Genomic DNA, 27920 nt, shown 5'->3' on the forward strand with positions numbered 1-27920 from the left:
GGCTATATAAATGAACATTGATTGATTGATTGATTGATTTCTTTGAACTCGCTGGAGAGAATTATTGTCTTTTTCATGCCCGATTTCCCAGGTTTGCCACAGTGTTACCTCACGTCATTAGTTTTGGTACTTTGGTTTTCTTTTGTTGTATTTTCATGGTGTGTTAGTTTTTGCCGCTATCGCCCTTTGTTTTCTACCTTTTGTGTGTTTCCTCACAATAAAGAGGAAGACTTCTTGCTATAACGCTACCATCTCTGCATTTTTGGGATCCACAACACCTGCCTTATAACACATTGTGTTGGAAGGCAACAGCGCCTCCTTGCCTCAACCGCTGGATTAAAGATGTTGTGTATTTTTTCAAACTGGAGAAAATTAGGCTGACATTGAACGGTTGTTCTGTGAAGTTTCAGGATGTATGGATGGATCTCAAATTTAACCTTAATTGAAAAGTAATTAAAAGGTAGATAATTGAAGAGCCCTTTATCTGCTTTTTTCTACTGCTGCACCGTGTTGTAGACATTTAGGAGTGCAGTTGTCTGTGGCTTTATGTCAATATTTATCTGTACTTATTTGACTGATGCATGTTTTTTATTTCCTAGTTTATTATTTTAATTGTATTTTATATATAATTTTTGTGGGTCACTTGTTTGGGGGACAAAAAAAAACATTTGACACATGTTGAATTGAATCTCTGGACTGTATATTTCAAAAATCCAATAAACAAATGTTTAGAAAAAAAAGAAAACAATAAGGGAGAAAGAGAGGAAAGAAATGTAAAAAAATGACAAAAGCTGTCAAGTCAGGGATCACTTTAAACAAAAAAAGACAGACAACATGGAGCAATGTCGTGGAGCAATGTTTGCATTGTCAGACGAAGCTAGTGTAACAAGAAAAAACCCTGCATATTTGCACAGCCGCAAACCAGCTGAAATAAGATAAGCGCCTCTTTTTGTAATTAACACCATCTTATATGTCTGACTTGCATTACCAATGTTTTATTTAAGTATTTGAGGATATGTTAGCATCTATAGTTTATTTCGATGGATACAACTTTTTTCATTTATTTAATTTGTTTATTTCGAGCCGATACAGTATATACAATATTTACAACACAAGTACAACATCCACATTTGCATCTTATTTTTATATTTAATACACAAAAATATACATTATTTTGCTACTGATGATACCGAAAAGGAGGGGGAAGAAAAAAAACTAGTAAATTCCCACCCTATTGTCATTTCCCCTTAAATCGTTACAGTGGTACACAATACAGTGATGATCATTTCAAAACAATATAATGACTGTAATGGTTTAAACATTTCCTAGAGTCCTAAACTCTTGTTATTCATTCCAAAAGTATTTTCCTTAAATGTTATTTTGAGTTTGTTGAAATGTGTACATTCTTTTAACTGCATTCCTAATTTATTCTAGAGTTTTACACCCTGCACAGACACACAAAAACTTTCCCTGCTGCTCTTCACTCTTATGATCTTAAAGTTTGACATACAAGTTATATTCTCCATCCCTTTTTGTAAATAGCTTTTGGATGTTTACAGGTAGCTGGTTATTTTTAGCTTTGTACACAATTTGTGGTGTAAAGAAAATCACAATATCCTTTAACCTTAAAAATCGAGATCCTGCAAAAAGTAAGTTTGTGTGATCTCTGCAACCTGCTCCGTGTATTATCAGTATGGCTTTTTTCTGACAAGTGGTTGTAACGTTGTATTTTAATCATTCCCTCACACTTCTGTACAATAAGTGAGGTAAAATTATTGAGCAATAGAGTGTATGTAAATAAACCCTGCGGCACACAACAAGAAACATCCAAGCATGAAGAGCAATCGCCTATTTTTATATATTATTTTCTATTTGACAAGTAACTCTAACACCCTTCCCCAATGTCCTATCTTTCAAGTTTAGTAACTAGGTTAATGGTATCAAACGCTCTCTGAAGATCAAGTGATACTCCAATGGTGTGGATTTTCTCATCCAATGAATGTGTGATTCCTTCTATTGAATTTAATTGCTAGTGCAGTGGACCTATTCGATCTAAATCCATAGTGATTTTCACTCTGTATTTTATTTTTGTCAAGAAATTTGTCAAGCCAGACAATAAAAAGTGTTTCTAACATTTTGGAAAATTAAAAACAATGAAACGGGTCAATAATTGTGAATTAGTGTTTGTCTCCAGATGTGTACAGTGGCATCAATTTTGCTATTTTCATTTGATGAGGAAATGCACCTAACTGAAATGAGGAACTACATACAGTATGCATACCTGCCAACTACTCCGGTTTTCCCGTAATTAGTACGGTTTTCATCAACCTATTCCGGGTTACGTTTGCAGTGATAAAAAATACGGTTTTTCATTAATTAAAAAAAAAATTTTTTTTTAAAGTTTTATTCACGAAATCGCGTAACAACAATGACAATCGTCACTGCTTCCCGTAACTTCCTATCGAGCCATTCCGAATGCCATGTGTAACACGGGTGGGAAATAAGCCATATTTCCTCTCATGACATCTCATATTTGCGCCGTTTCCACGTTTAATCTCGCGAGTTTAACACACGCGCTCACGTGACCCGCTGCAGCCAATCACGCTCTATAAAATCCAGAATTCCAAGATGGCTGCCAGGTGCTGTGGCTAAACCTGGGGACATATGAAGCCGGTATGTTTTAAAGTTGTCGTTTGCTTGCATATAGTAAAAACAACCGTCCAACATTTTACAACTAATTGTAAACGTGTAGGTGCCGAACATCAGGGACGTGTTGCGACAAGAGAGTGTGTCGATGATAAGATATTAAGCCGAGTTGGTAAGTGAATCTGTTTGCTAATAGTAGCGACTAGCCGTACCCATGTATTTCCTATGGGCGGTTAGCATCGGGTTTTAATCCCGTTTCCTCCAATGTTTCTGATCCGATTGAATTTATATTTATGTCGAGTCTTTATTTTGAGTATTTACATATGGTAATTGAGTGTTGTGGCGTTTTAAGGCCATTTGCACTTTGTATGCTATGGTAAAGACAATGAATGAATACTGCCGCTGGTGTGCGGTTACACCCGTCATAGTGACGTCACTGTTATTGTTAATAATAGTGACAACACTGTGTACTGTCGTGTTTATTTTATACATGCATGTGATTGTTTAAATATTGTTAATGTTAGCAGTATTATAGCTAATAATGATAATAATAAGTGTAACTTATTTATTGAAGGTCGAACGATAGATGACTTAATGTTGATGTTATGTGCGCACATTGATTGAACTTCGGGTCCTGTGCTTACGCAGGCCAGGTCCCTAAGTCTTGGATGGCGAGCTGTAGATAGGCCTCGAGCCTGAGCCCAAGGATCTCCACCTCTCAACCCCTGAACTCCACCTGCTCTGGTCGGGCCGGTAGGCGGCTTATAGCCGAACCCCTTGATTCAAAAAGGGTGAAAACTACGCGAATTGCACCTTGTGCAGACAAGATTTTTCGATCGGACACGGAGGAATTAGCGATGTAAAAGACCACGTTTGGACAAAAAAACACAAGTCTAATGGCGTTGCTAGCGATACAAGTGGAACACTTTCAACGTTTTTCGTCGCCCAAACAGATTCTTTGGATGTGATAAATGCCGAAGTTTTATTTACGGAGGCAATAATTGAGCAAACAAAAAGGCAATGACACCAATGTTATCTATTGGAATTGTTTAGTACTGTTATACTGTTAAAAGTGTTTATACTATTTATGCTTTCAAGTCCAAGTTGAAGAAATCTTGTTAAATGTTGACATCATAACTACCAAAATACAGAAGTATGTCCTTAATATTTTTGCAGTGCTATTTCTGTTGAAAAGTTCAAATGATTACATTAGAGATGTGATGTGCCACTTTTCAAGTGTCTGATGGCTTAAATTAATTTTTCATATTTTGAATTCTTTTGAAAGGCTTACAAAAAAACTACATTTGAATTGTAATTCCATGCTATTGACAGGACTATTAATTTTAATGAAGTTAGCTTACCATGTTTACAGTATGATAATTGTGATAGAAATGTGAATTTTAGGCACAGAATATTTTTTACAATTGAACAAGGCAGTAGATTATACAAGCTTGGACAGAAAGTTAATAATGACACCAATTTTTTTTTTTAATGGAATTGTTTAGTACTGTTTTACCATTTGTTTACTGTAAAAAGTGTTTATACTGTTTATACTTTCAATTAACAAATTGAAGTCTTGTGAAAGGTTGACAGGATAACTGGCATTAACTGTCATTAATAATTTCAAACTATTGAAGTTAGCTTACAGAATAAACATGTCAATCAACCCATATGATTTTTGCTGTAATATTTTTGTTTTGAAAAGTCACTGTGACTGATAGAAAAGTGATGGTTTTAGCAACATTTTAACCTGTCTGAATGCTAATAATCATTTTGCGTCGGGGGGGCGAAGGAACCCCCCACCAGGACTTTGTCCTGGACCTACCGGGGCCTGCGGCCCTTGGACCCTGGCTACTAGGTTTTTCTGATTTCAAAAGTTGGCAGGTATGAGTATGTATGTGAATGGCTTTGCAACACTATCAATACATTTTTTTACAAGCTACATGTCTATTCCATTGCAATCATCTGATTTTTTTGTTTTTATCTTGAAGAACTGTCCTTATTACCTCAGTCTCATCGATATGAACAAGAAACATAGCCTCAAGTTTCTTTCCACACAAATAGTTGGCTTACCCCGCCACCCGACGGAGGAAACTCATTTCAGCCGCTTGTACCCGTGATCTTGTCCTTTCGGTCATAACCCAAAGCTCATGACCATAGCCGAGGATAGGGACGTAGATTAAAATGAGAGCTTTGCCTTTCGGCTTAGCTCCTTCTTCACCACGACGAACCGATACAGCGTCCGCATCACTGCTGACGCTGCAGCTATATGCCGGTCGATCTCACGATCCACTCTTCTCTCACTCGTGAACAAGACCCCAAGGTACTTGAACTCCTCCACTTGGGACAGGATCTCCTCCCCAACCCAGAGATGGCACTCCACCCTTTTCCAGGGGAGAACCATGGACTCGGACTTGAAAGTGCTGATTTTCGATCCCAGTCGCTTCCCAATCAGCTCACGAACCGATCCAGTTAGAGCTGAAGATCCTGGTCAGATGAAGCCAACAGGACCACATCATCCGCAAAAAGCAGATACCTTATCCTGCAGCCACCAAACAGGAACCCTGACTGTGCCTAGAAATTCTGTCCATACAATATGTCAACAGAATCGGTGCCAAAGGGCAGCCCTGGCGGAGTCCAACCCTCACTTGAAACGGGTCCGACTTAACTGCGGACCAAGCTCTGACACTGATCATACAGGGAGCGGACCGCCACAGTCAGGCAGTCTGATACCCCATACTCTCTGAGCACTCTCCACAGGACTTCCCGAGGGACACAGTCGAATGCCTTGTCCAAGTCCACAAAACAAATGTAGACTGGTTGGGCAAACTCCCATTCACCCTCAAGGATCCTGCCGAGAATATAGAGTTGGTCCACAGTTCCAGGACCAGGACGAAAACCACACTGTTCCTCCTGATTCCAAGGTTTGACTATCTGATGTAGCTTCCTCTCCAGTACACCTGAATAGACTTTACCCGGAAGGCTGAGGAGTGTGATCCCACGATAATTGGAACACACCCTACGGTTCCCCTTTTTAAATAGAGGAATCACCACCCCAGTACGCCAATCCAGAGGCACCGCCGCCGATGTCTTGTCAACCACGACAACCCAATGACAAGCAGCTTGACAAGATTTTGGCACTGATGGCCACATTGAAGCGTTTTTCAGCCTCTCATCAAGCTGCTGGGCCAGTATTGGTAGCGACGTCGCTGATGAGATCACCCCAGCAGGGAGGCATGGTAGCGTCGTGCACGACCTCACCGGAATTATAACACCAAATACAGGAAAACAAACATGACCAAACTGTCAGTAGTGAGCCTGACACTTTCAATGAATAACTTTTCAAAGTGTATGTATTAATGGTTAAATACAGTGTCATTCTATTTAGAATACGTACATATGAAGTTTAAAGAATGTGTTTTCTTACTATTCAACAAACGTCTCAATTAAAAAACATGAAAAAGTAACAATATTTTTTCATTCATTCAGCAAATCCGAGCCCTGTATTGACAACTTCCTCCAAATACCCAGAGCATGATCAAGACAACAATCAGCTGAACACACAGGGACCATCTTAAAATTTGCTGGTAGTGACATGTGTCCTCTTTTTATGGTGTAAGACAAGGGCTTCAAGCAAATTATTTTCAACTTCAGGCCTAAATACTAACTACCGTCTCAAACCTACTTTACCAAAAGAAGTGAAACTCAAGAGCAATGCACCGCCTGTTATTGACACAAGGAAACCTCATTGCTCGACAAGAGTCTGAGATCAACATTTGAATCCAGCATAAGTGATGAGGGAGATGCAGAACAACAGGCGAATCAGGCAGCCCAAAATTAAGTACTCATGTATTTTAGTAAGCAGCCTCTATCCAAAAAGGAGAATCCACTTTTATGGTGGAAGACAAATGAAGCACATTATCCAACTCTCGCAAAAATAATTTCTCTGCGTTCCAGCCACATCAACTTTAGAGTGTTGTTTGCTGCAGCTGGACATTTCTGCGCTGCAACAGTAACTGTTCTGTTAAAAAAAAGACTCACTCGATGACTGCGTTGTTCTCATGTTTTTTAATGTAGCTCAATGTTTTTAGCAATGTTCATATGCAAATGCAGAGTACACTATAAAAACTTTCTTTGAAGGCAGTTTTTGACATTAGCCTTATGCCATGTTGTTTTGTAACAGAGCCTGAGCTTTTTGTGTTAGCATTTGTAATCTAAAATTGCATAAAGTATTTGAATGTCATAGAATGTGCTCTATTTACATACAGTATTGAATCTCAGTGAATGTGCTCGAGTGCTTAGAGAGCCTTTTTGTTTTGTTCTAAATATTACCTGTTTTAGGCTACACCCAGGTTTTTTTTGTTTACTTATTATTTTATTTTTTTATTTATAATCAATATACCGTATTTTCCGCACTATAAGGCGCACCGGATTATAAGGCGCACCTTCAATAAATAGCATATTTCAAAACTTTGTTCATATATAAGGCACACCGGACTATAAGGCGCACCTATGCATCCATTAGATGGAGCTGCGCTAAAGGGAATGTCAACAAAACAGTCAGATAGGTGAGTCAAACTTTATTAATAGATTACAAACCAGCGTTCTGACAACTCTGTTCACTCCCAAAATGAATAAACAGCTGATTTACTCGTGTTACGGAAAATCAAACGTTAGTGCAATCACAACATAGTAACACTCGAAATAGTGCAGAGAAATAACAATATCAATAACTCAACATTGCTCAAACGTTAATGTCACACAACACAACACACAAAATAAACATGTAAAGCTCACTTTACGAAGTTATTCCTCATACACGAATCGCTCAAATTCTTCTTCTTCAGTGTCCGAATTAAACAGTTGGGCGAATACGGCATCCAAAATGCCCGGCTCCGTCTCGTCGAAGTCGTCATTAATCGAGTCAATGTCGCTGCTGTTGTCTAGCAGTTCAGTGACAATTCCTGCCTTCCTGAAAGCTCATCCGGCGCTGTCTCCCTGTCTTGGTGAACGTGTGTTTGCCTTCTGTCATCCGTGTTCTACTGCGTGACTGATCGCTTTGAGTTTAAACTCTGCGTCGTAAGCGTGTGTCTTAATAGGAGCCATTTTGGGGTCTTTACATAAACACACAAATGGAAATGAAACGTCATATATCCCAGCATGCACCGCGCGCTTCTTCTTCTACGGGGGCGGCTGCTTACCATAGAAGAAGAACTTCTTCTTCTACGTTGGAAAATGAAGCTGGCGGCTGCTTACCGTAGAAGAAGCAGCGCTTCTTCTTCTACGGGGAAAAATAAGTTGGCGGCTGTTTACCGTAGTTGCGAGACATAAACTTTATGAAAATGAAGTTTAGGTTTGTTGTGGCTCAATATTGGTCCATATATAAGGCGCACCGGATTATAAGGCGCACTGTCAGCTTTTGACAAAATTGGAGGGTTTTAGGTGCGCCTTATAGTGCGGAAAATACAGTAGTGTGATGCTCTATGGTGAAAGTGCAATTTGAACATGTGCAATGATAAGAACAAAGAATAAAGGTATAAAAAAAAATGTCCTCTCTAAAATACACAGTGAGGCTAATAATGTGGTTTTATCTGATTACTCAATTAATCAAACAAATTATTTGATAGATTACTCAATTACTAAAATAATTGATAGCTGCAGCCCTACAATAATTTTTTCCCAATATTATCAATATTTTGTAAGTACCTTACATACTAAAGATCGACCGATATGTTTTTTTTTTTTCAGCGCCGATACCGATACAGTGCATTAGTAGTGAAGGAAGCCAATAACCGATTTTTTGAGTCGATATTACTTTACAGTAAGAGTGACATATTGGCGCCAAATTTTTGAATAATACTATTACAAGCTCCAACACCTACACTAACTTGCCAAAAGTATTTGGCCACCCATCCAAATGATCAGAATCAGATGTCCTAATCAATTGGCCCGGCCACAGGTGTAAAAAATCAAGCACTTAGGCATGGAGACTGTTTCTACAAACATTTGTGAAAGAATGGGCCGCTCTCAGGAGCTCAGTCATTTCCAGCGTGGAACTGTCATAGGATGCCACCTGTGCAACAAATCCAGTCGTGAAGTTTCCTCGCTCCTAAATAGTCCAAAGTCAACTGTCGACTTTATTAGAAGAAAATGGAAGAGTTTGGGAACAACAGCAACTCGGCCACATAGTGATAGGCCACATAAACTGACAGAGAGGGGTCAACGAATGCTGAAGCGCATGAGGTCGCCGACTTTCTGCACAGTCAGATGCTACAGAGCTCCAAACTTCATGTGATCTTCCAATTAGCCCACGTACAGTACGCAGAGAGCTTCATGGAATGGGTTTCCATGGCCGAGCAGCTGCATCTAAGCCATACATCACCAAGTCCAATGCAAAGCGTCGGATGCAGCGGTGTAAAGCACGTCGCCACTGGACTCTAGAGCAGTGGAGACGCGTTCTTTGGAGTGATGAATCACGCTTTTCCATCTGGCAATCTGATGGACCAGTCTGGGTTTGTAGGTTGCCAGGAGAACGCTACATTTCGGACTGCATTGTGCCGAGTGTGAAATTTGGTGGAGGAGGAATTAAGGTGTGGGCTTGTTTTTCAGGAGTTGGGCTTGGCCCCTTAGTTCCAGTGAAAGGAACTTTGAATGCTCCAGGATACCAAAACATTTTGGACAATTCCATGCTCCCAACCTTGTGGGAACAGTTTGGAGCGGGCCCCTTCCTCTTCCAACATGACTGTGCACCAGTGCACAAACCAAGGTCCCTAAAGACATGGATGACAGAGTCTGGTGTGGATGAACTTGACTGGCCTGCACAGAGTCCTGACCTGAACCCGATAGTACACCTTTGGGATGAATTAGAACGGAGACTGAGAGCCAGGCATTCTCGACCGACATCAGTGTATGACCTCCCCAATACGCTTTTAGAAGAATGGTAGAAAATTCCTATAAACACACCCCGCAACCTTGTGGACAGTCTTCCCAGAAGAGTTGAAGCTGTAATAGCTGTAATAGCATCATATTGAACCCTATGGGTTAGGATGGCACTTTAAGTTCATATCTGAGTCAAGGCAGGTGGCCAAATACTTTTGGCAATATAGTGTAACTTGGTTTAAATGTATGAAACATTTTCTTTAAATCAATAAAAACAAACAAAAACAAAAAGTGCATGCAGTTCCTTAGCCCAGTAGCATCGCTTATAAAAGTAAATACAAATTTGAATAAATAGTTCCCTGAAGTTTTGTATCCCTGAAATAATTAGTATCCCTGGCACACAGAGGCTGAAATGATATGTATCCCTCAATAATGTCAACTGTGGTTGATGAAATTATTCCAAATTCTCAAGTGACAGACCGTTAGCAGGCTGATCATTTAGCAATATTACACTTGATTACAAAATGGAAAAAAATAATAAAGACATTCTCATGTCATGTCATAAAGTACAAAACGTAATGTATAGATAATCAAAAGCATAATTTGTAGAAATATCATAGGTTACAGCATTATTATCAAGGCATGATTGTAACAATTCACATGTAGTATTGTTATGCATTATTAGGCAACCTACACACTCTGACACACACACTAATTTGTTATCATCTTTGTGTTTTCCCTGCAATAACACTATAGACTGAGTTTAGATTAAGTTTTTTTATCTCTCAGTCTCAATCACAAACATGCTACTGCTCTAACAGATTGTTTTCATATCAATAACTTCAGCAGCTGTGTTTCAAGTGATTCACGGACACGATGTAATGTACTACGAGCCTCTTATGTTAATTACGTTTTTTACGGTATTATGCTCATAGTAACATAGGAGTAGTAACTAATAGTAATGACATTTAGAGCAGTGGTTCTCAAACTTTTTTCCCCAAGTACCACCTCAGAAAAAAACTTGGCTCTCCAAGTAACACCATAATGACCCACAATAAAAAATACAGCAGCGTAGAATGCCCACATATTCATTAAAAACAAGGAAGAGGTTTCATTTAACAAGTATATTTGATATTTTGGACACTGTAATGTTACACACAAATTAGATTTCGACTTCCTTTTATTGTCATTCAAATTTGATCTTTACAGTACAGATAAGAACGAAATTCCGTTGCATTAGCTCATTGTAGTGCAGGATAAAAGAGCAATAAGGTGCAGATATAAATAAATAGATTACTGTACAGATAAATATATTGCACTTAATGCATATGCACCCACGTTTATGGATGTATGTTATATTGTCTTAATCCATTTTGGGGGGGAATTGAGGGGATTATTATGATGCGTTCAAGAGTCTTATGGCTTGAGGGAAGAAGCTGTTACAGAACCTGGAGGTTCTGCTACGGAGGCTGCGGAACCTCTGCGGAGTCCAGCAGTGAAAACAGTCCTTGGTGGGGGTGGGAGGAGTCACTACAGATTTTCTGAGCCCTGGTCAGGCAGCGGCTTTTAGCGATTTCCTGGATAGGAGGAAGAAGAGTCCTGATTATATTTTCCACCATCCTCACCACTCTTTGCAGAGACTTCCAGTCTGAGGGTCCAGTCCAGACGGAGATGCAGTTGGTCAGTAGGCTCTCTATAGTGCCTCTGTTGAATGTGGTGAGAATGGGTAGAGGGGAGCTGTGCTCTTTTCCTCAGACGCAAAAAGTGCATGACTCTGCTGAGCTCTTTTTACAAGAGCTCCGGTGTGTAGGGACCAGGTCATATTGTCAGTTATCTGCACCCCCAGGAACTTGGTGCTGCTTACGATCTCCACTGCTGTGCCGTTGATGAAGAGTGGAGTGTGGCTGGACTGGTGCCTCCTGAAGTCGACAATGATCTCCTTGGTCTTGTCGACGTTCAGGACCAGGTTTTTGGTTCTGCACCAGTCAACCAGATGTTTCACCTCCTCCCTGTAGTCCATGTCGTTGTTGTCACGGATGAGGCCCACTACTGTTGTGTCGTCCGAATACTTCACAATGTGGTTAGTAGTGGATGTGGCGCAGCAGTCATGGGTCATCAATATGAACAGCAGTGGACTCAGGACGCAGCCCTGGGGGGAGCCGGTGCTAAGGGAGATGGCACTGGAGGTGTTGTCGCCCACTCTCACAGACTGGGATCTGTCTGTGAGGAAGTCAAGCAGCCAGTTGAATAGGGGGGTACTGAATCCAAGGACGGCCAGTTTGCTCACCAAGTGCTGCGGGATGATGGTGTTGAACGCCGAGCTGAAGTCCAGAAACAACATCCGCACGTGTGTGTCCTTTCCTTACAGATGTTCTAAGCTCAGGTGGAGTGCAGAGGAGATGGTGTCCTTTGTGGAGCGGTTAGGGCGATAAGCAAACTGATATGGGTCGAATGTGAGGGGAAGTCTGGAGACAACGTGTTCCTTTACCAGCCTCTCGAAGTACAGGGCGATAATCATTGAGGGAGAAGATTGTGGGTTTTTAGGCACTGGAATGATTGTGGCCGTCTTAAAACATGATTGTACTACAGCCTGGGTAAGCGAGGTGTTGAAGATGTCTGTGAGAACCCCAGCCAGCTGGTCTGCACATCCCTTAACACCCTGCCCGGAATGTCACCAGGTCCTGCTGCTTTCCGGGGGTTCACTCTCCGGACATCTGCTGTGTCCAGGTTGAGCGGCTGCTCATCAGGGCGAGGAATGGATTTCCTCGCCGGAGTGGTGTTATGTGCCTCAAACCTCGCAAGGTGGTTGTTGAGGTCGTTAAGAAAGCTGATGCTGTTGTCACAGGACGGGGGGTAGCTTTATAGTCTGTGATGACATGTAGGCCCTGCCACATTCGTCTAGTGTTCGTGGGGTTTACGAAGAAGTCCTGCACTTTCTGACTGTGAGCACACTTTGCAACCCTAACTGCACGGTTCGGATTGGCTCCGGCTGTTTTAGGTGATACCATGTCGCCAGATTTAAAAGCGTTGTTCCGAGCTTTCAGCATTTCACGTACCTCATTGTTCATCCAGGGTGTCTCGTTAGATGAGCGGTCCGGTAGCTTCCGAAGCACTCCGCGAAGGACGAGTCGCTGGGTGAATCGGACGTGTAACACGTTAGTCGTGATGTTAGCCCGTTCGGGGCTAATTGTGCTACCGTAACTGTAAACTCCAGCTCAGCTATGCGAGAGGAAGCGCTGCCAGGTGTCTAGCAGCAAGAAATAGGCAAGAGAAGCCATGTTCAAGTACACGGATTTATGTATTGTTACTTCTCACATAGTAAGCGTGTTATCTGTGTAATTGTAATAAATGCAGACGAGGTGTGTTGGCTGAGTTCTTAACCTTTACTCACATAGCGTGCTCATAACCACATTCTAGCTGACGACATGGCGACATACAACCTTCACCGGGGCTACCGCGCATGCTCGTCACTACTGTTGCATGCTGGGTAGTGTAGTACTTATATTCCCTAGCTCATAACATCACAGTAAGTATGTGTATACATTGTTGCTGACTGGAGAAATCCAATTATTATTATTATTATTATTACTTATGACTGGTTTATTTACTTAATTCTCATTTTGTCCATTTATATTTTGATTAGATTTTGTGTTGAAAATAAAAATAAAGGCATTTAAAAATATTTTTTTTAAGAAATCTTTTCTTGCGACCCAACCTCACCCAGACTCTGCATCCAGTGGCCCCCAGGTAAATTGAGTTTGAGACCCCTGCTGTAGATCATGTGTAGCTTGCTTCCACCCCTGGTAGCAAAATTCACATATTGATGGAAATGGGGGAACACAATTTTCATGTTAGCTTGATTAAAGTTTCCTGCCATGATGAAAACTCCCTCTGGATGTGTAGATTGCAGTTCATTGATAGAGCAGTATAAAGCATTCAGGGCTTCTTTGGTGTTAGCACTGGGAGAATGTTCACTGCTGTGAAGATCATAGCACTGAAATCCCGGGGTAAATAAAATGGCCTGCATTTTATAGTTAGTAGTTCTACATCGGGAGGGCAGTGACATGAGACTATCTTCCCGTTGTTGCACCAGTTGTTGTTGGTGTATATGGAAACACCGCCGCCTCTGGATTTACCGGTAAGAGTGCTGCTCCTGTCCGACCGAAACATTGTTATCCCCTCGATGCTAACTGCCTCGTCTGAAACAGATGGTTTCAGCCACGTTTCTGTGAGAAATATGGCGCAGCAGTCCCTCATCTCCCGTCTTGCATTTAAATCCAGCTTCAGGTTGTCCAGTTTGTTCTCCATGGAGCGGAAATTTGAAAGCAGGATGGAAGGAAGCGGCGTTCTGAGAGGATTAGCTTTTAGCTTTGTTGTTAGCCCCGCTCGGCATCCCCGTTTCTGCTTCCGATCACACCGCTTACATCTCCTCCGTTGACGGTCCCCGCTGGTACTTGGCTCTGATGCTTCACAGGCCGCTGGGTGTAGCCGGCGTAGTATTACCATGCTACCGAGGAGGTCCAGCGTACACGCATCTTTTGGTCTAAAACTGTTTGATCTATCTACATCTAAAATTGTCTGGCAGTCGTATGTTACTTTGGAGTGACTACGCTGGAAGTTAACTTTGAACTTTACAGAATTTACCGATATATTTGCCAAAAAAGTTCCATTACTACCACAAGTCTCTGCAGTCGCAGCCGAGCAGGGCGCCGCCATCTTGAGAAATGTTTGAAAAAGACTTTGGCTTCGGATTGGCTCTGCCGCTTAGTCATGCGTGGTTTGCGTAGCCAATCAAATGGCACCGTGGGCGAGACAATGTTGGAGACGGAAGAAAAGCGCGACTTCATCTGGGCAAAAAAAGACAAGTTTTAAATGGGCCCGTCAAATGAAAAAAAAGGTAGACACTTGTTTGACGATTGTTACATTTAAAATGATAGTAATGGTGATAATAGAGGGTAACTATTACCAGATGTTAATACATGTCAAAATGCCAAATATCGATGCTGATAATCAATCCCACCCACAAACTTAATAGGTCAAATGTACTATAAGGCACTGACTGAACCTTCTATTTTATTTATGTAACATACACAATGGACATTATTTAGGTAAAATACACAATAGACATTATACTTTTCTAATGTTTATATTTTCAGTCTTACAAACCTAAATAAAGGAAGACATGTAAAGAAATAAAACTGAGGAAGAAAAATAATTCAAAAGAAGGAACATCAACCATTGCCAAAATATTCAGTGTAGCTTTCACCACAACTCATGAACTGAAGTTTATTAGGATGTGGATATGTATAAAATGTGACATCTGGTGTTAAATTGCATTAATCTAAGTTTGAGGCAACTATAGCTGAACCTTTACTGTGCCCATGAGTGCATGCACTGAAAATTTTATTTTTTTTGTTCATACCGCAAAAAAATCCTACTGCTCCTCATTGTGTTTTTGGGATGATTGAGCATTCAGTGGGCAACATTTTTGCGCAAAAACTGCAGCCAAAAGGCCAGGGGAGAAAGAAGGCAGAATGTGCCCAGCCTTAGCCTTGAGCAGAGAAAAAAATAAAAACACTTAGACATAACGGTGACTTTTATATCAAGGTTTACCATAAAATAGTTTGAGACGCAGTGGTGAAAAAATAAGTCTGTTTTCACAATATCTGTTGGGTTATAGTGAGACAACAGTGGTGAAGACACAGAGGAATTGTCAAAAAGGCAAATCATGAGATCCTGCCGAGATAAGTAAGAAAGATCACCACAGCAGATTTCAGAGGGCACCTGTCAACCCAACTTGGCAGCTGCACGTCATCCCAATTGCAAAAAGCTTATTCCACTGCTTTTCTGAAGATGAACTACTAAGTGAGGGCCCCAATAAGGTAAGATGTGTACTGAACACTAAACAGTGAATATTACTTCTAAAAACAAAACACTTTCCACATTAACATTTTTAAGCACATTCTTAACAAATGATGAATTGATAGTGGAGTGCAATACTTGGCTGCAACCAGCAGAGGCCCTCCTGGCTAATTCAGTCTCTACTAGTTTGCTCTCTAAAAGGAGCACAAAGCATCTAGGAATTTGCGATGTTTCGATCGTGCAAATTCAAGCAATTCCTGTGAATGGCGTGGAGCCTCACAACTTTGTTCAATCCCTACAGCTTCCTCATAGATTTTGGAAAATCATTGTAATTTTCGCCAGACAAATTTGTCCTTGAACAGGCAGGCCAACGGTTTCATCAACACCTATGTTTGTTTCTTGTGTATACTGTGGAAAGGATGCAGATAGGTTTAATAATTATTTATTTTTACATAGCCATGTTTAGAGTATCTAGTACATTTCCTTTGTTTATTGTACCAGTCTCTTTGTCTTCAGATTGTCTGTTTTGTGTCTCTCTCTCTTGGAATGTGAAGACCTCCCCCATTGGTTTCTTATCAGTGGTGCGAGGAGAGGTTGGGAGTTGTCTTTGTGGGAGAAGAAGTTGGTTTTCCCTTTGGAATGCCAGATGAACTAGAGCAGCCGATATGAATGTATTGGTTATGTTGAACTCTTAAAGCTTTAGTATAAACTTGAAAATATTCCAATTCTGTCTTGAGGGTCCTTCTTACTCAGCATATGTCATCGAAAGAACTTGAGATTGACCAGTAATTTAGATTCCCTTGGATGAAGAACTGGTCCTACGCAACAATACCAAGTAGGAACAGCAATGTCACATCCGTTTTTCTTCTTCATGGCTTAATTAACACGATGATCAAGCAGCTAGAGCGTAACATTAAAAAACAAGTGAGAGTAAGTGTAAAGTTTGATCAGAAAATGACGCATTTCTGTTCTGTTCTTGGGTGTTACAGTCGTTCAAATTGAGCGACAGGAAATAGCTCTTACATGGTGCCGAGAGAAGTGGTTCATAAAGGTAGTAAAGTCAGGACAAAACAAGTGCATCGAAGGAAATGGCTCTCTTGCTCGTGTCTGCACCGATCACTTTGTAAAATGTTTGTTTGAACATTTGATTTGTTTGAGAAATTTTCCGTGAGGCAATCGAGTTATATTAGTAGTGTCTGAGAGCAGAACTAAATGTAGATAAAAGGACAATAGATCGCATTAGTTTTTGTTATTTTGTGGTTGCTTGGCCTAAATATAACTACTAAGACCTGGTTGTGCAAATAAACTGAGGTCATGTTAATTCCTACTAACAAATATTGTGATTGTTGGTCCAATCCACCGCATTTTTATAGTCGATTTTCATAACAGAAACTACAAATGTAGCTGTTGTGCAGGAAAGCCAAGTGCTTTATTCGACACATATGACCACATTATAGCGTCTTTGGTGATATTTGTTAGCATCAAGAAAATATCCTTAATAGTATTAATGAACTGGATCAGGGGTCCCCAAACTTTTTGACTTGGGGGAAGCATTGGGTTAAAACAATTTGGCGGGGGGCCGGGCTGTATATTTATATATACATATGTTCCTCGCGCACTCATTGACTGAAAGAGCGCGCACTTGCCGCGATGATGTCAAGTTATCGATGGGAAAATGCATTTTTAGACAATATGATTTGCCTGAGCGGCTAGGAGACACCGAGCGTAACAAGTGGTAGAAAATGGATTAGAAAGAACAGATCTTAAAAAATAATAAAAAATCCGGGCCCGCAGGCCGTAGTTTGGAGATCCCTGAACTAGATGAATAAAAAGCACAACAGCATATACTGAATCTTGATATTACTAGCAAACATTGCTGAACAACAGGGACATATACAGCTAAATAATGAGACAAAATATGAACTTTACAGCATAAAAAGAACTGCAGACATGAATTGTAGATGAGACTAATATTTGTAGCAGGAAATCAACCTAATACAAACTTCTCAATTTTCTCATTATCGTCACGATCACAGCAGCACCGCACTCGTTATGTCAATCAAATACAGTACTTAACGATGCACGAATAAATCCAACTTGGTCTTTTACGGATTAATGCTAAATTTGTGGACCCCTCAGATGTAAAGACATGATGTGACTCCAATCTTTTGTTCTCTAAATACCGTGAGTGTCAAATGAAGTGAGTAAGCAGTAACCTCTTAGTGATGATAAATGGTTTAAATCTTTTTATAAAATATTTTTGTTAAAAGTGTAAAAATCCACTCCAACCCATCTTAAGTATGTTTTCATGATCACTTTTATATTTGCCTCTAAACCTTTAAAAATAAGCCTAAATCTGCATGGATTCAGGTAAATAAACAGTAGCTTAATGGGGCTTAGACCATAGCCTGAAACCCAGAAGTGTCTGGATGTGCCTTTAGGTCACGTGATTGCAACCCACCTATTACTTTAAAAGCTTAAATGTGATGACCTGCCTGGACAGGTCAGACATTGTATATTGTTTTCCTGTGTTTATGAGTTTAGTTCGTCTCAGTGCTCCTTCCTCCCTGTTTCTCCTCTTCCTGTGCGCTTCCCCTGCCTTGTCACAGTCAGGATAGAGCCCTGATGGACACACCTGTCTCTGTTTGGTGATTGGGAAACTCACCTGCTGTCAATCTTCATTTGAGTGCTTTAAATGCCAGCAGTGCTGGTTCATTGTACTTGCTATGCTTTACTTGACACATGTGATTACTGTGTTTACTTCGTACCTGCATAGTATAGTGTTCCTTATGCTTTTTCAGCACTTCCCTGCTGCACTATATTTAGGTATTTTTGAGCGTTAAATACTTTTCCTATCTGCACGTTGTCTCCTGTCTCTGCATCTTGGGTTACAATGCAGAGAATAATTTCGCCACACCTAGTGTGTGTGTGACCATCATTGGTACTTTAACTTTAACAACTACCGCAGCAATGCGTAATCGTGACAATAACTCTCGGACACACTTGTAGCTCAGATCCTATAGCTCCAAGTTTTCTGGACAACGTAGTATATAAACACCCACAAACCCATGGCCTCACTTCCTTGGAACATAAGCGACAGTACACTGAGAAAATCTGCAAATAGTGGAACACTGAGCAGACAGCAAGGGAACCTTGGTTGTGTTTATTTTAGAATAGCCAATAGTAATAGTCAGAGAATGTGTTTTTACTGCTATCACTTGTATATTGAGTAAAGCATCAATATTTGTTTCGCAAGCTATGCACATACAATATGTACATAGAGCATATTTTCTTGGATTTGTTGCTGTACTTTCGAAGGTTAATGTTACAAAGAACACTTGAAACAAATACATCCATAAAATCACAAACTGATGGAGTGTCATTGAAAAAAAAGCCTCAAATAAACTCAATATTTTCTGGTAATTTCTGAAAAAGCTGTCACAACAATCACACAAAAAACAAGATATTCTGATTAATTACTGTAACACTATCAAGCATCCAAACAGGGGTTCAGATCAATCAAAGAGATTTGGTCATTCCTGTAAATATTTTTTTAATTTCAACCCCATAGTCAATTAGGTAAATTTAGCCCGATTGATTAGTTGCTTTAACGTTATTTTTTTTTTCAAAACAGTACAATTAAATTCAGATGACAGTGTATATTTAATTTTAAAAAAAAAGTTTTCTGGAAAAATATGCAAACTCTTCACTACATTACAGTACTGATTTTTAACACGGCAGCAGCTTTTCTGCTTTTTAATAAAAATAATAACTTGGGTTTTAAATAGCGCCTTTTCAGTTCAGAGCCAAATCTTTGTCCCACTCCAAGCCTGTACGGTGCATTAGTTTTATTTCTGTGTAGCACAAGGGAATCACATAATTGTGCACCACATTTGGTGTATGGTGCATGTAATTACAAACAGAGCTATTTTGTCCCTCTTAAAAGAAAAAAAAATTGGATGAAAATGTATTTTCGTTCAAGTCACTTTTTAGTCTGGCAGAATAATACGAGTGACTCAAGTAAGCATTGTATGCTTGGACTCTTTCCCGGGCTGCTGGCATGAGGTCTCATCGGTCAGAGGATCATGCAGGCATGAAGTATTTCAAGCAAAGTAGTAAATCATTTAAGTCACCTTGCCATTGTTCTCTTTAATTACATGCATTATGTCATGCCACTTACTGGATCACAACCTATTCTACAAAACAACTCCCTAAAGTTGCTTAACCAATTAAATAATGGCTACTGAATGAAACTTCAAAGAAAACCAAATGCCTTTTTGATTGACATTTTCAATTAAGTGTTATTTTGATGATATAAAAATATGCACATGGTTGCCTTATTTAGCGTCAAAATATTAGAAACCTCAATATATAGTAAAAAATAATAATAACTACCACACCTGTTGCCTGCAGCAAAAAACAGGATGCAAAACTGAGGGATGCAAACAGCACATAAGTATAAAAAATGTATCAAAAATTAATTTGATTAATAATAATTTGACAAAATTGTAATTTTAAATGATACAACTCTAGGGGAGTTGTATCATTTAAAATCACACCTGGATTCAAACACCTGCACAGTGACATTCTCAGGATTAAGTACCATTGTGAGACATCCAGCAGTTTTGACACACAAGTTTGCAGCTCTGCTCAGCCACAACAGCTTTCTTCTTGTGAGGCTTGATTTCTAGTTCGGCCATTGGCTTGATCAAAATGGACGTGGTTTAGTAGTTCACTGTGCATGAAGCCTGTTGCAGGGTCTCAACTGTACTGTGTTCTATTAGAGTACCAGGCAGTGCTCGCAAGCATGACGTTAGTGACGCATCATCTCTAGAACTTTGTGACAGTGTCTCTACAGTACATCAACTTAGTGTTCATTATTATTACATGCAGGACTTACATCATCATCATCAAAACTAGAGAACACTCGCCCGTAATTCACCAATAAAATAATTTGCAACGCATACCTAAGATGTGTTGCATTCAGGTTTATTAGCACACCCCTTTTCCAGTTGACTTCAAATTGTGTTACACAGGCGTTATGTATTTTGTTTGTCAAGAAACTTTGAGCATGTTGTTCATATTGTAAAAAAATATATTTTTAAACTTAATTTTATACAATGTCTACATAAACAACATTGCTTTCAAAGAAGGAAGATTTTAAAGGGGAGGTTGGTGGCTAAGTGGGTAAATGTGTAAGAGTAAATGAAGTATAAAAAGCCTAGTTGTACAAGATAACATGCTTGCTGTGTTTAATTTCGTTTGGGTCCCGACTCCGAGAAATACAGTATTTAAGTCAGGTCATCATAGTGCATGAAACCATATTTGTATCACAGTATTATGAATAGCTGCACTATCAGCCAGCGGGCCAATGTGATTTCTCTCAGGTCACATAACAATTTAAATGTGTGGAGTTTGCATGTTCTTCTCTCCTTCAGTGTGTGTGGGTTTCTTCCTGGGTACTCTGCCTTTCTCCCACATGCCAAAAAACATGCATGTTAGGTTAATTGGACACTCTAAATCTTCTAGAGGTGAAAATGTGATTGGCTGGTGACCAGTCCCTGGTGGATTTTGCTTGTTGCCCACCTCTAACTCCAGGCGCTAAATAGGTAATAAATAAATAAATAAATAGGTATAACAAAACATTTTAAAAATACACACAGTACAAAACTTCCCTGGGGAAAATGAGTCTTTACTAGTGCTATTGCTGGTATTCCGACACCTGACTTCTTCCCGGAAGTGGAAACCAGTGGTGGTCGACCAAGCTAAGATGCCTGTTGTACAGCAAGCAGCGTGCGAACTATCTGAGTACAAAAGAGGCTTAAATCTTCCTGCAAATAGAAGATACGAGCAAAAAACAAACTATGCAATGGAATAGATCCCTATACTTTATTAAAAAATGATTTGTTGAGTGATATCAAGGCTTATTCGTCGGTCGCGTTCCCAGACATATCAAAAGATTGTGCTCCAGACACCATTCTACACGACAAAAGAGATGTAATCTTTGAAAAGCACGGGGGTCTACAACTTCCTTGTGTGTGGCTGGGTCAAGTAAATTGGTATCAAGACTTTCCCGGATAAATATGCATCGTTTTTGCTCGAGTAAGGTTGCATTTCATGATTTAACTTCACGTCTAAGCTGCCATGTTTGCTGCTGTTACACACGGCGTTTACGAGTATCGTGTTTTTACCGTCTTTATCAAAATATAACTATAGATGTCACCATTGTGTATGTGCTGAAAGCTTCATATATGATTGCTGTCTTTGGTAAAAGCTTAACTCTTTTAGGTTTTGCTTACATTTGCTTTCTTTTATTTTGACATGCAGAGTTGTTGCTTTTCGAAACACTCGTAGCAAACATGTTTAAGAAATAAAAATAATATCAAGATATCAAGATAATACTTAAATGGAACAAATTAACTGTTAAAAGTATATCATAAAAAACCTTTAACGATTTGATCACTGAAAACTCATGCATTCTTTGAGTGACTGTGCTCCCATGGACGAGAGTGTGAGCTGCATGCTTTTCTCGTCGTCGTTTCCACAAATCTTGCACTTTTCCGCCCTTTTTGATAACCTCTCAAGGAACTCTGAAGAAATATTTATCCTTTCCCTGGTTTAAACGGTTCGTACAGTCGAAAACAACACAAGCATAGGACATTTTTCTTCGTGAAAGGCTAAATGGCGCCTAGTACCATTGAAAACAGAGCTAACTTGACCACCACCAGTATTCATCGGGTGGGACGTGAGCCGGACGTGACGTTTGTAACATTCCAGCAGTGCTATCAAATGATTATATTTCAAATCAGGTATCTTGAGAGCTATCTGATTGTATGTAGCTCTGAAAAGGATCAAAGAATGTTTGTTTAACCACTTTTAATATTTTCGTAACTGCTCAATTCTGCTTTGTAAATAAAGTACAATTTAAATGTTGCCATGCAAACATAAATAAAATACCAAACAGCTCACTTCTCCTTTTTTTTTTTAAGTCAAAGTAGTTCTCAGTGATTACGTTGGAGAACTCTGTAATATACACCATACAGTGCGGGTAAAATATGGCTACCTCTTTTGAAATACAGTAATTCTATATTATAAAAATGCCGATAGGTGGTCTATCAGTGGCCTAGTGACCTACTCAGTGGCCTGGTGGTTAGGGTGTCCGCCCTGAGATCGGTAGGTTGTGAGTTCAAACCCCGGCCGAGTCATACCAAAGACTATAAAAATGGGGCCCATTACCTCCCTGCTTGACACTCAGCATTAAGGGTTGGAATTGGGGGTTAAATCAACAAAAATGATTCCCGGGCGCGGCCACCACTGCTGCCCACTGCTTCCCTCACCTCCCAGGGGGTGATCCAGGGTGATGGGTCAAATGCAGAGAATAATTTCGCCACACCTAGTGTGTGTGTGACAATCATTGGTACTTTAACTTTAACTTATAGGAAGAAGTCTATTATACCAAAGACTTTGGAAGAACTAAAATAAGGGTTTACAACCTTTTTTCTTCTGAGAGCGACTTTTCCAAAATAAAAATGACAGCAAGCTACTCATTTTTATTTATTTTATTTTCATAGAATATTTTAACCCAAGCAAAGTTTTGCCAGAACATTAACAAAATGTTGGTAATCAACAACAAAACATGTTGTTCATCTTCATCTTGTACTTCAGTATGCATTTATGTCAAGTGCAGGTTTTTTTAGTCACCAATAGAGCTACTTGACAAAAACAAAACGATTGTATGCTTTGCCTATGTGACTGCCAACATTTAAATTGTACCTATAGTAAATTAAGAAACAGATCTCCACTCAAACAGTGGGGTCATTGTCTTTGTGCTGTTTTGTGGTAATTTGGTATCACATAGAAGCATCATGTCTGAATTGAACATTTATGGAAATACTTAATAGTTTAGGCATATATTATTTGATCCTTTGTGAGCTGCTCAAATTCAGCTGGGGATCACAAGCTACTGGTTGGAGCTCCAGACACAGAATGTATATGTAAAGGTATGTCCTCCATCCAACAAGAGTGTGCTGAAATCAGTAGAATATAGTGGAGGGAGCTAGAGTCCATATGAAATTTTCAATCCAACACTTCACTACCGTGAAAGAAGTAGTATTCAAGTAACAATATAAAATAAAGAGTTACTAGTTTGTAGTTGGGATAGGCTCCAGCGACCCCCCGCAACCCCAAAAGGGACAAGCGGTAGAAAATGGATGGATGGATAGTTTGCATTGTTTATATAGTTACATCAGTGCAATTCAACTTGTGGCCCGCGGGCCAAATCCCGCCTGGGAATGACACCAGACCGCCCCATAAGTTCAGTTCAAAAAACTTGTGAGAGGCTAACATTTTTGAAGCAGAGTCCTAAAATTATTAGGGCGCTATCATAAAGGTGAGTTTGACTACGTTTGCAGTAGGTCCTTAAAAAACGCAAAAAAATGTCAGCTCAGTCACCAGAATTGTACTGTAAAAAGGGCCGTAGACTTAATGATAAAAAAAAAAACTGTCAGCCCAGTCACCAGAATTTTACTGTAACAATAACAGTGATGCTGTTTTTTGTTTATTCGGTGTAAAACTATTGTAAAATGTAAGGTTTGCAATTGTTCGATGGAGGAAATAACATTCCATATTTCTACTTCTATGTCGATGTAGGGTCTCCAACCAGTAGTTTGTAAGCTACCGGTAGCTCGCCAGTTGATTTTGAGTAGCCCACCAAAGGTCCAAGAAAATATGTCAAAACTCAAAGTATTTGTGTAAGTGTTCAAATCAGATATGCTTCTATTTGATACCAAATTACCACAAATACAATGACTTAGTGGATATCTGTTTCTTAATTTACTGGAAGGACAATATAAATGTTGCCAGTCATATTAATAAAGTACACAATCCTTTCTTTTTGTCAAATAAGTCTAATAGTGATTAACAAGCCTGCACTAAAAATGAATACATACTGAAGTACAAGATGCAGATGGACAATATTTTGCTTGGGTTGAAATAACCTATGGAAATAAAAATAAACAAAAAGGAATAGCTTGCTGGAATTTTCTCTTTGTAAAAGTAGCTGTCAGAAGAAAACAGTCTGGAGAGACCTGTTCTAAATTCTTCCAAAGTGTTGGCATTATAGACTTCTTTTGCACCATCTATTGTCATAGTGGTAATTTAGAAGTGCTGTATTTCAAAATAATGAGTCATATTTCACCCACCATGTATAGTATATATTACAGAGTTGTCCAACTTCATCCCTCAGAACGACTGACTAAAAAAGGAGAGGTTGAGCGAGTTTGGGTTTTATTTATGACTACATGGCGACATTTAAATTGTACTTTACTTACAAAGCAGAATAGAACAGTTATAAAAATACAAAAAGTTATTAAATTATTTGACCCTTTTGTGAGCTACGCAAGATCAGGTTTTAGGCAAAATCAGGTGGCTCTCCATCGATAACCATCTGATTTTGAGTAGCTTACCAAAAGGGTTTTAGTATTTTTTCAAAAACGTGTTTTTACCGTAAAATCTGCAGATTTGTATTACACCGTATACACAGTGTGTTTTAAAACTGACAAAATAAAAGGAGCAACAATTAAATGTCCACTGGAGAAGACACTGGTTCTTAGAATATACCAAATAACACTGATGGTGCAGGGAGAAGTCTGGATTCATGGAAATGTGGCCCCCAAAACAATTTAGTTGAATAGCCATGGTTTACATAAAAAGTGTATTAATCTCATTATAACTTTTCAAATCATGTGTGACATTACAGTATGTTGTGTTTACCTGGAGGAGTCTTTGTAGGCGACATCCAGCCACTCTCCCACCTCCTTCTTGATGAAGTCGGGGTTGGAGTGTGTCGGCACCAACACCCCTCCGCCGGTGTACCACTGCCCGCTGCTCCTCTGGTAGGGATCACTAATCAAGGCCGTGTTCGCTCCACTCGTCTGCGGCGTAGCAACGCACTGCCTCGACCCCCAGTTGTACCTCTCGTTAGGGGTGCAGCCGATAGTGACCCACTTTCCCTCTTCGGCGTCGCCATTCATCTCGGACTTGATGCTGACATATGGCTCTACTTGGTACGCGTCCTCCCCGAAGTCCGTCGAGACTTCCCGGGGTTTGTAGGTCCGACCTGGCCTCTCCACGACGCGGTGGAGGTGCTCCATAAGAAGCGGTGTGGACGACGCGTAGGGACTCGGGGTTAAGTCAGACGCCTCACTTAATAATAAGTCCGAAGAGGTCCGACGTAATGGCTTCATCTCCTCCTCACCAGAGGGGCACCTGTTGTACCTGGCTGCGCCCGGCGTGGCTAAACACTCGACGGGCATTGGGTCGTGCGGGACGTCCCTGGTGAGCGCGGGCTCAGCGTCGCCATTGGAGTCGGCATGCAGCCCCAGAGACACGGACACCGCCTTGCAGAGTTCCCGGGCTGCCTCGGACACTGGGACGCAGCGAGGGACTCGATGACAGCAACACTTCTCCGTGTCACACCGTGCGTAAACATCCACATTGTTCGCTTTAAATTCGCCTCCTCTTGTCGTTTTACCCAAAAAGCAACTTTCCTCCGTTTTTGTCGATATGCTGTTTTGGCGCACATTGTCGCGTGTTGTTAATTTGTCCCCCGCTGGCCAGAATGTGCCTCCAGATGACTGTCTGCTACTCTGGCTCATTTCCCCAAACTGTTTTCTTTTTTATATATATATTTTTATATATATATATGTATATAAATATAACCACTATACAAACTAAGGAACTCCCACCCCCCCAAAAGTCGATGTTAAGCGCGCAGGTGGAGACGTCCAAAAAGTGCTAAGATTTTAGCACGACGTCAAAAGTGAGAGAGAAGCTCATGGTTCACTCCCAGAAAAGAAAGTATCAAAGTATTTGCTGCTTCCCACTGGATGGGTCTACGCACCTCCACACTACATCAAAACCGGGTGGCCCAAGTGTGTAATACGTGACGACATATGTTATGTAATATAATTTAGGGTCTTTGTTTATTAACACGCACAGAAAAGCCACAAAGCAGTCCTTTGATGGAGTATTAACAAAATGTGCAATTGGTTAACACACGTTTTGACCATTAAAATGTCAAAAGTATCTATAATTCTTTTTTTTTTTACATCTTCCTTCCTTCCACATGCAATCTGCAATTTTGGATTTAACATGCTTTTAAACTACCTCTAATAACAATGGTTTCCACTGCAAATTTAGTGTTGGTAGGAAGGTTTTTTTTTTCAGCTATTTTACTACATTGTTCAAGGTTGTCCAAAGTGCGGCCCGGCTGCCATTTGTGGCCCGCCGCTCATTTTCTATTGGCCCTGCGACACATTCTACAGACAAATGCATCCTGGGTTACATTACATATACAAAGAAAAAAATGCAACTGACCCAAATCCATGCACTTCCCACTACATCAAAAAGGGTGACTGAGTGTGGAACATGTGACAAGATTGTTTTGTGACTTAGGGTCTTTGTTTTTTAACACACTCACAGGAAAGTCACAATTAATTATTTTGATGGAGTAAAAAAAAAAAATTTGCAATTAGCTAACACATGTTGTGACTAACGTTTTTAAATGTCGAAAGTATCTATAATGAATGTTTTTTGGGTTTTCCTTCCACATGCAGTCTGGAATTTTGGAATTAAAATGCTTTTAAAGTACCTCTAATACCAGTGGTTTACATTGCAAATTACAGTGTCTGTGTTTTTTCTTATTTGCAGCTTTTGACTACATTGTTCGAGTGCAAGGTTGTCCAAAGCGCGGCACGGGTGCCAAGTATGGCCCACCTCTCATTTGTTTTTTAACACACGCACAGAAAAGCCACAAAGCAGTCCTTTTGATGGAGTAAAACCACATGTGCAATTAGTTAACACACATTTTGGCTAGAATTTTTAAATTGTAAAAAGTATATATTTCATGTTTTTTGGGTCTTTCTTCCACATGCAATCTGCAATTTTGGATTTGAAATTATTTTAAAGTACCTCTAACACCAATGGTTTCCATTGCAAATGATAATGTCTGTAGGGTTGTTGTTTTTTTGCAGCTATTTACTACATTGTTCTAGTGCGGCCCAAGTGCCATTTGTGGCAAGCTGCTTATTTTTATTGGCCCTGCTTCACATTCTACTGACAAAATAAACACATCCCAGGTTAGAACATTACACATACAAAGAGAAAACGCAACTGATCCAAATCCCCCAAAAATGGGGCTTAAAACCAAAATGGCCCCTGCGCATCCTACTGTATGGACGATTCCAGTGTATCATGTTTACACATCTCGTGTACGATTTGGAGTGTGCTAAAGACCGCAAAAAGGTTTTAGTTGGCAGAATAATATGGGGGGGTTAAATTAAATATTTTGCTTTATTATATGAAACACAAAGATAATATTTGAATGTTTTGTTCGGATAGTTTAACATATATTGATTGACCTATATTGTACACTATTGGCTTCAGTATCTTCATTGTACAAAATGTATCAAAGTGGCCTCCCCATCCTTAAATTTTTTTGTATGAAGCACCCGCTGGAAAAAGTTTGGACACAA

General features: G+C 39.9%; 1 protein-coding gene across 3 annotated transcripts in view; it reads right to left on the reverse strand.

Moving 5' to 3' along the window:
* ar (androgen receptor) overlaps positions 1-26493 on the reverse strand; it is a 68149-nt gene extending 41656 nt beyond the window's left edge. Inside the window, exon 1 of one of the 3 annotated variants that reach the window (XM_061962130.1) lies at positions 25159-26493. In XM_061962130.1, coding sequence (XP_061818114.1) covers positions 25159-26042 — 884 coding nt within the window. In that variant the 5' untranslated portion in view covers positions 26043-26493. The remainder of the gene's footprint in view (positions 1-25158) is intronic. The other 2 variants (XM_061962131.1, XM_061962129.1) reach the window with 2 other exon arrangements.
* Positions 26494-27920: the final 1427 nt, after the last annotated feature.

Source organism: Nerophis lumbriciformis, linkage group LG09 (genome assembly GCF_033978685.3).
Source record: "Nerophis lumbriciformis linkage group LG09, RoL_Nlum_v2.1, whole genome shotgun sequence".
Lineage (NCBI taxonomy): Eukaryota > Metazoa > Chordata > Actinopteri > Syngnathiformes > Syngnathidae > Nerophis > Nerophis lumbriciformis.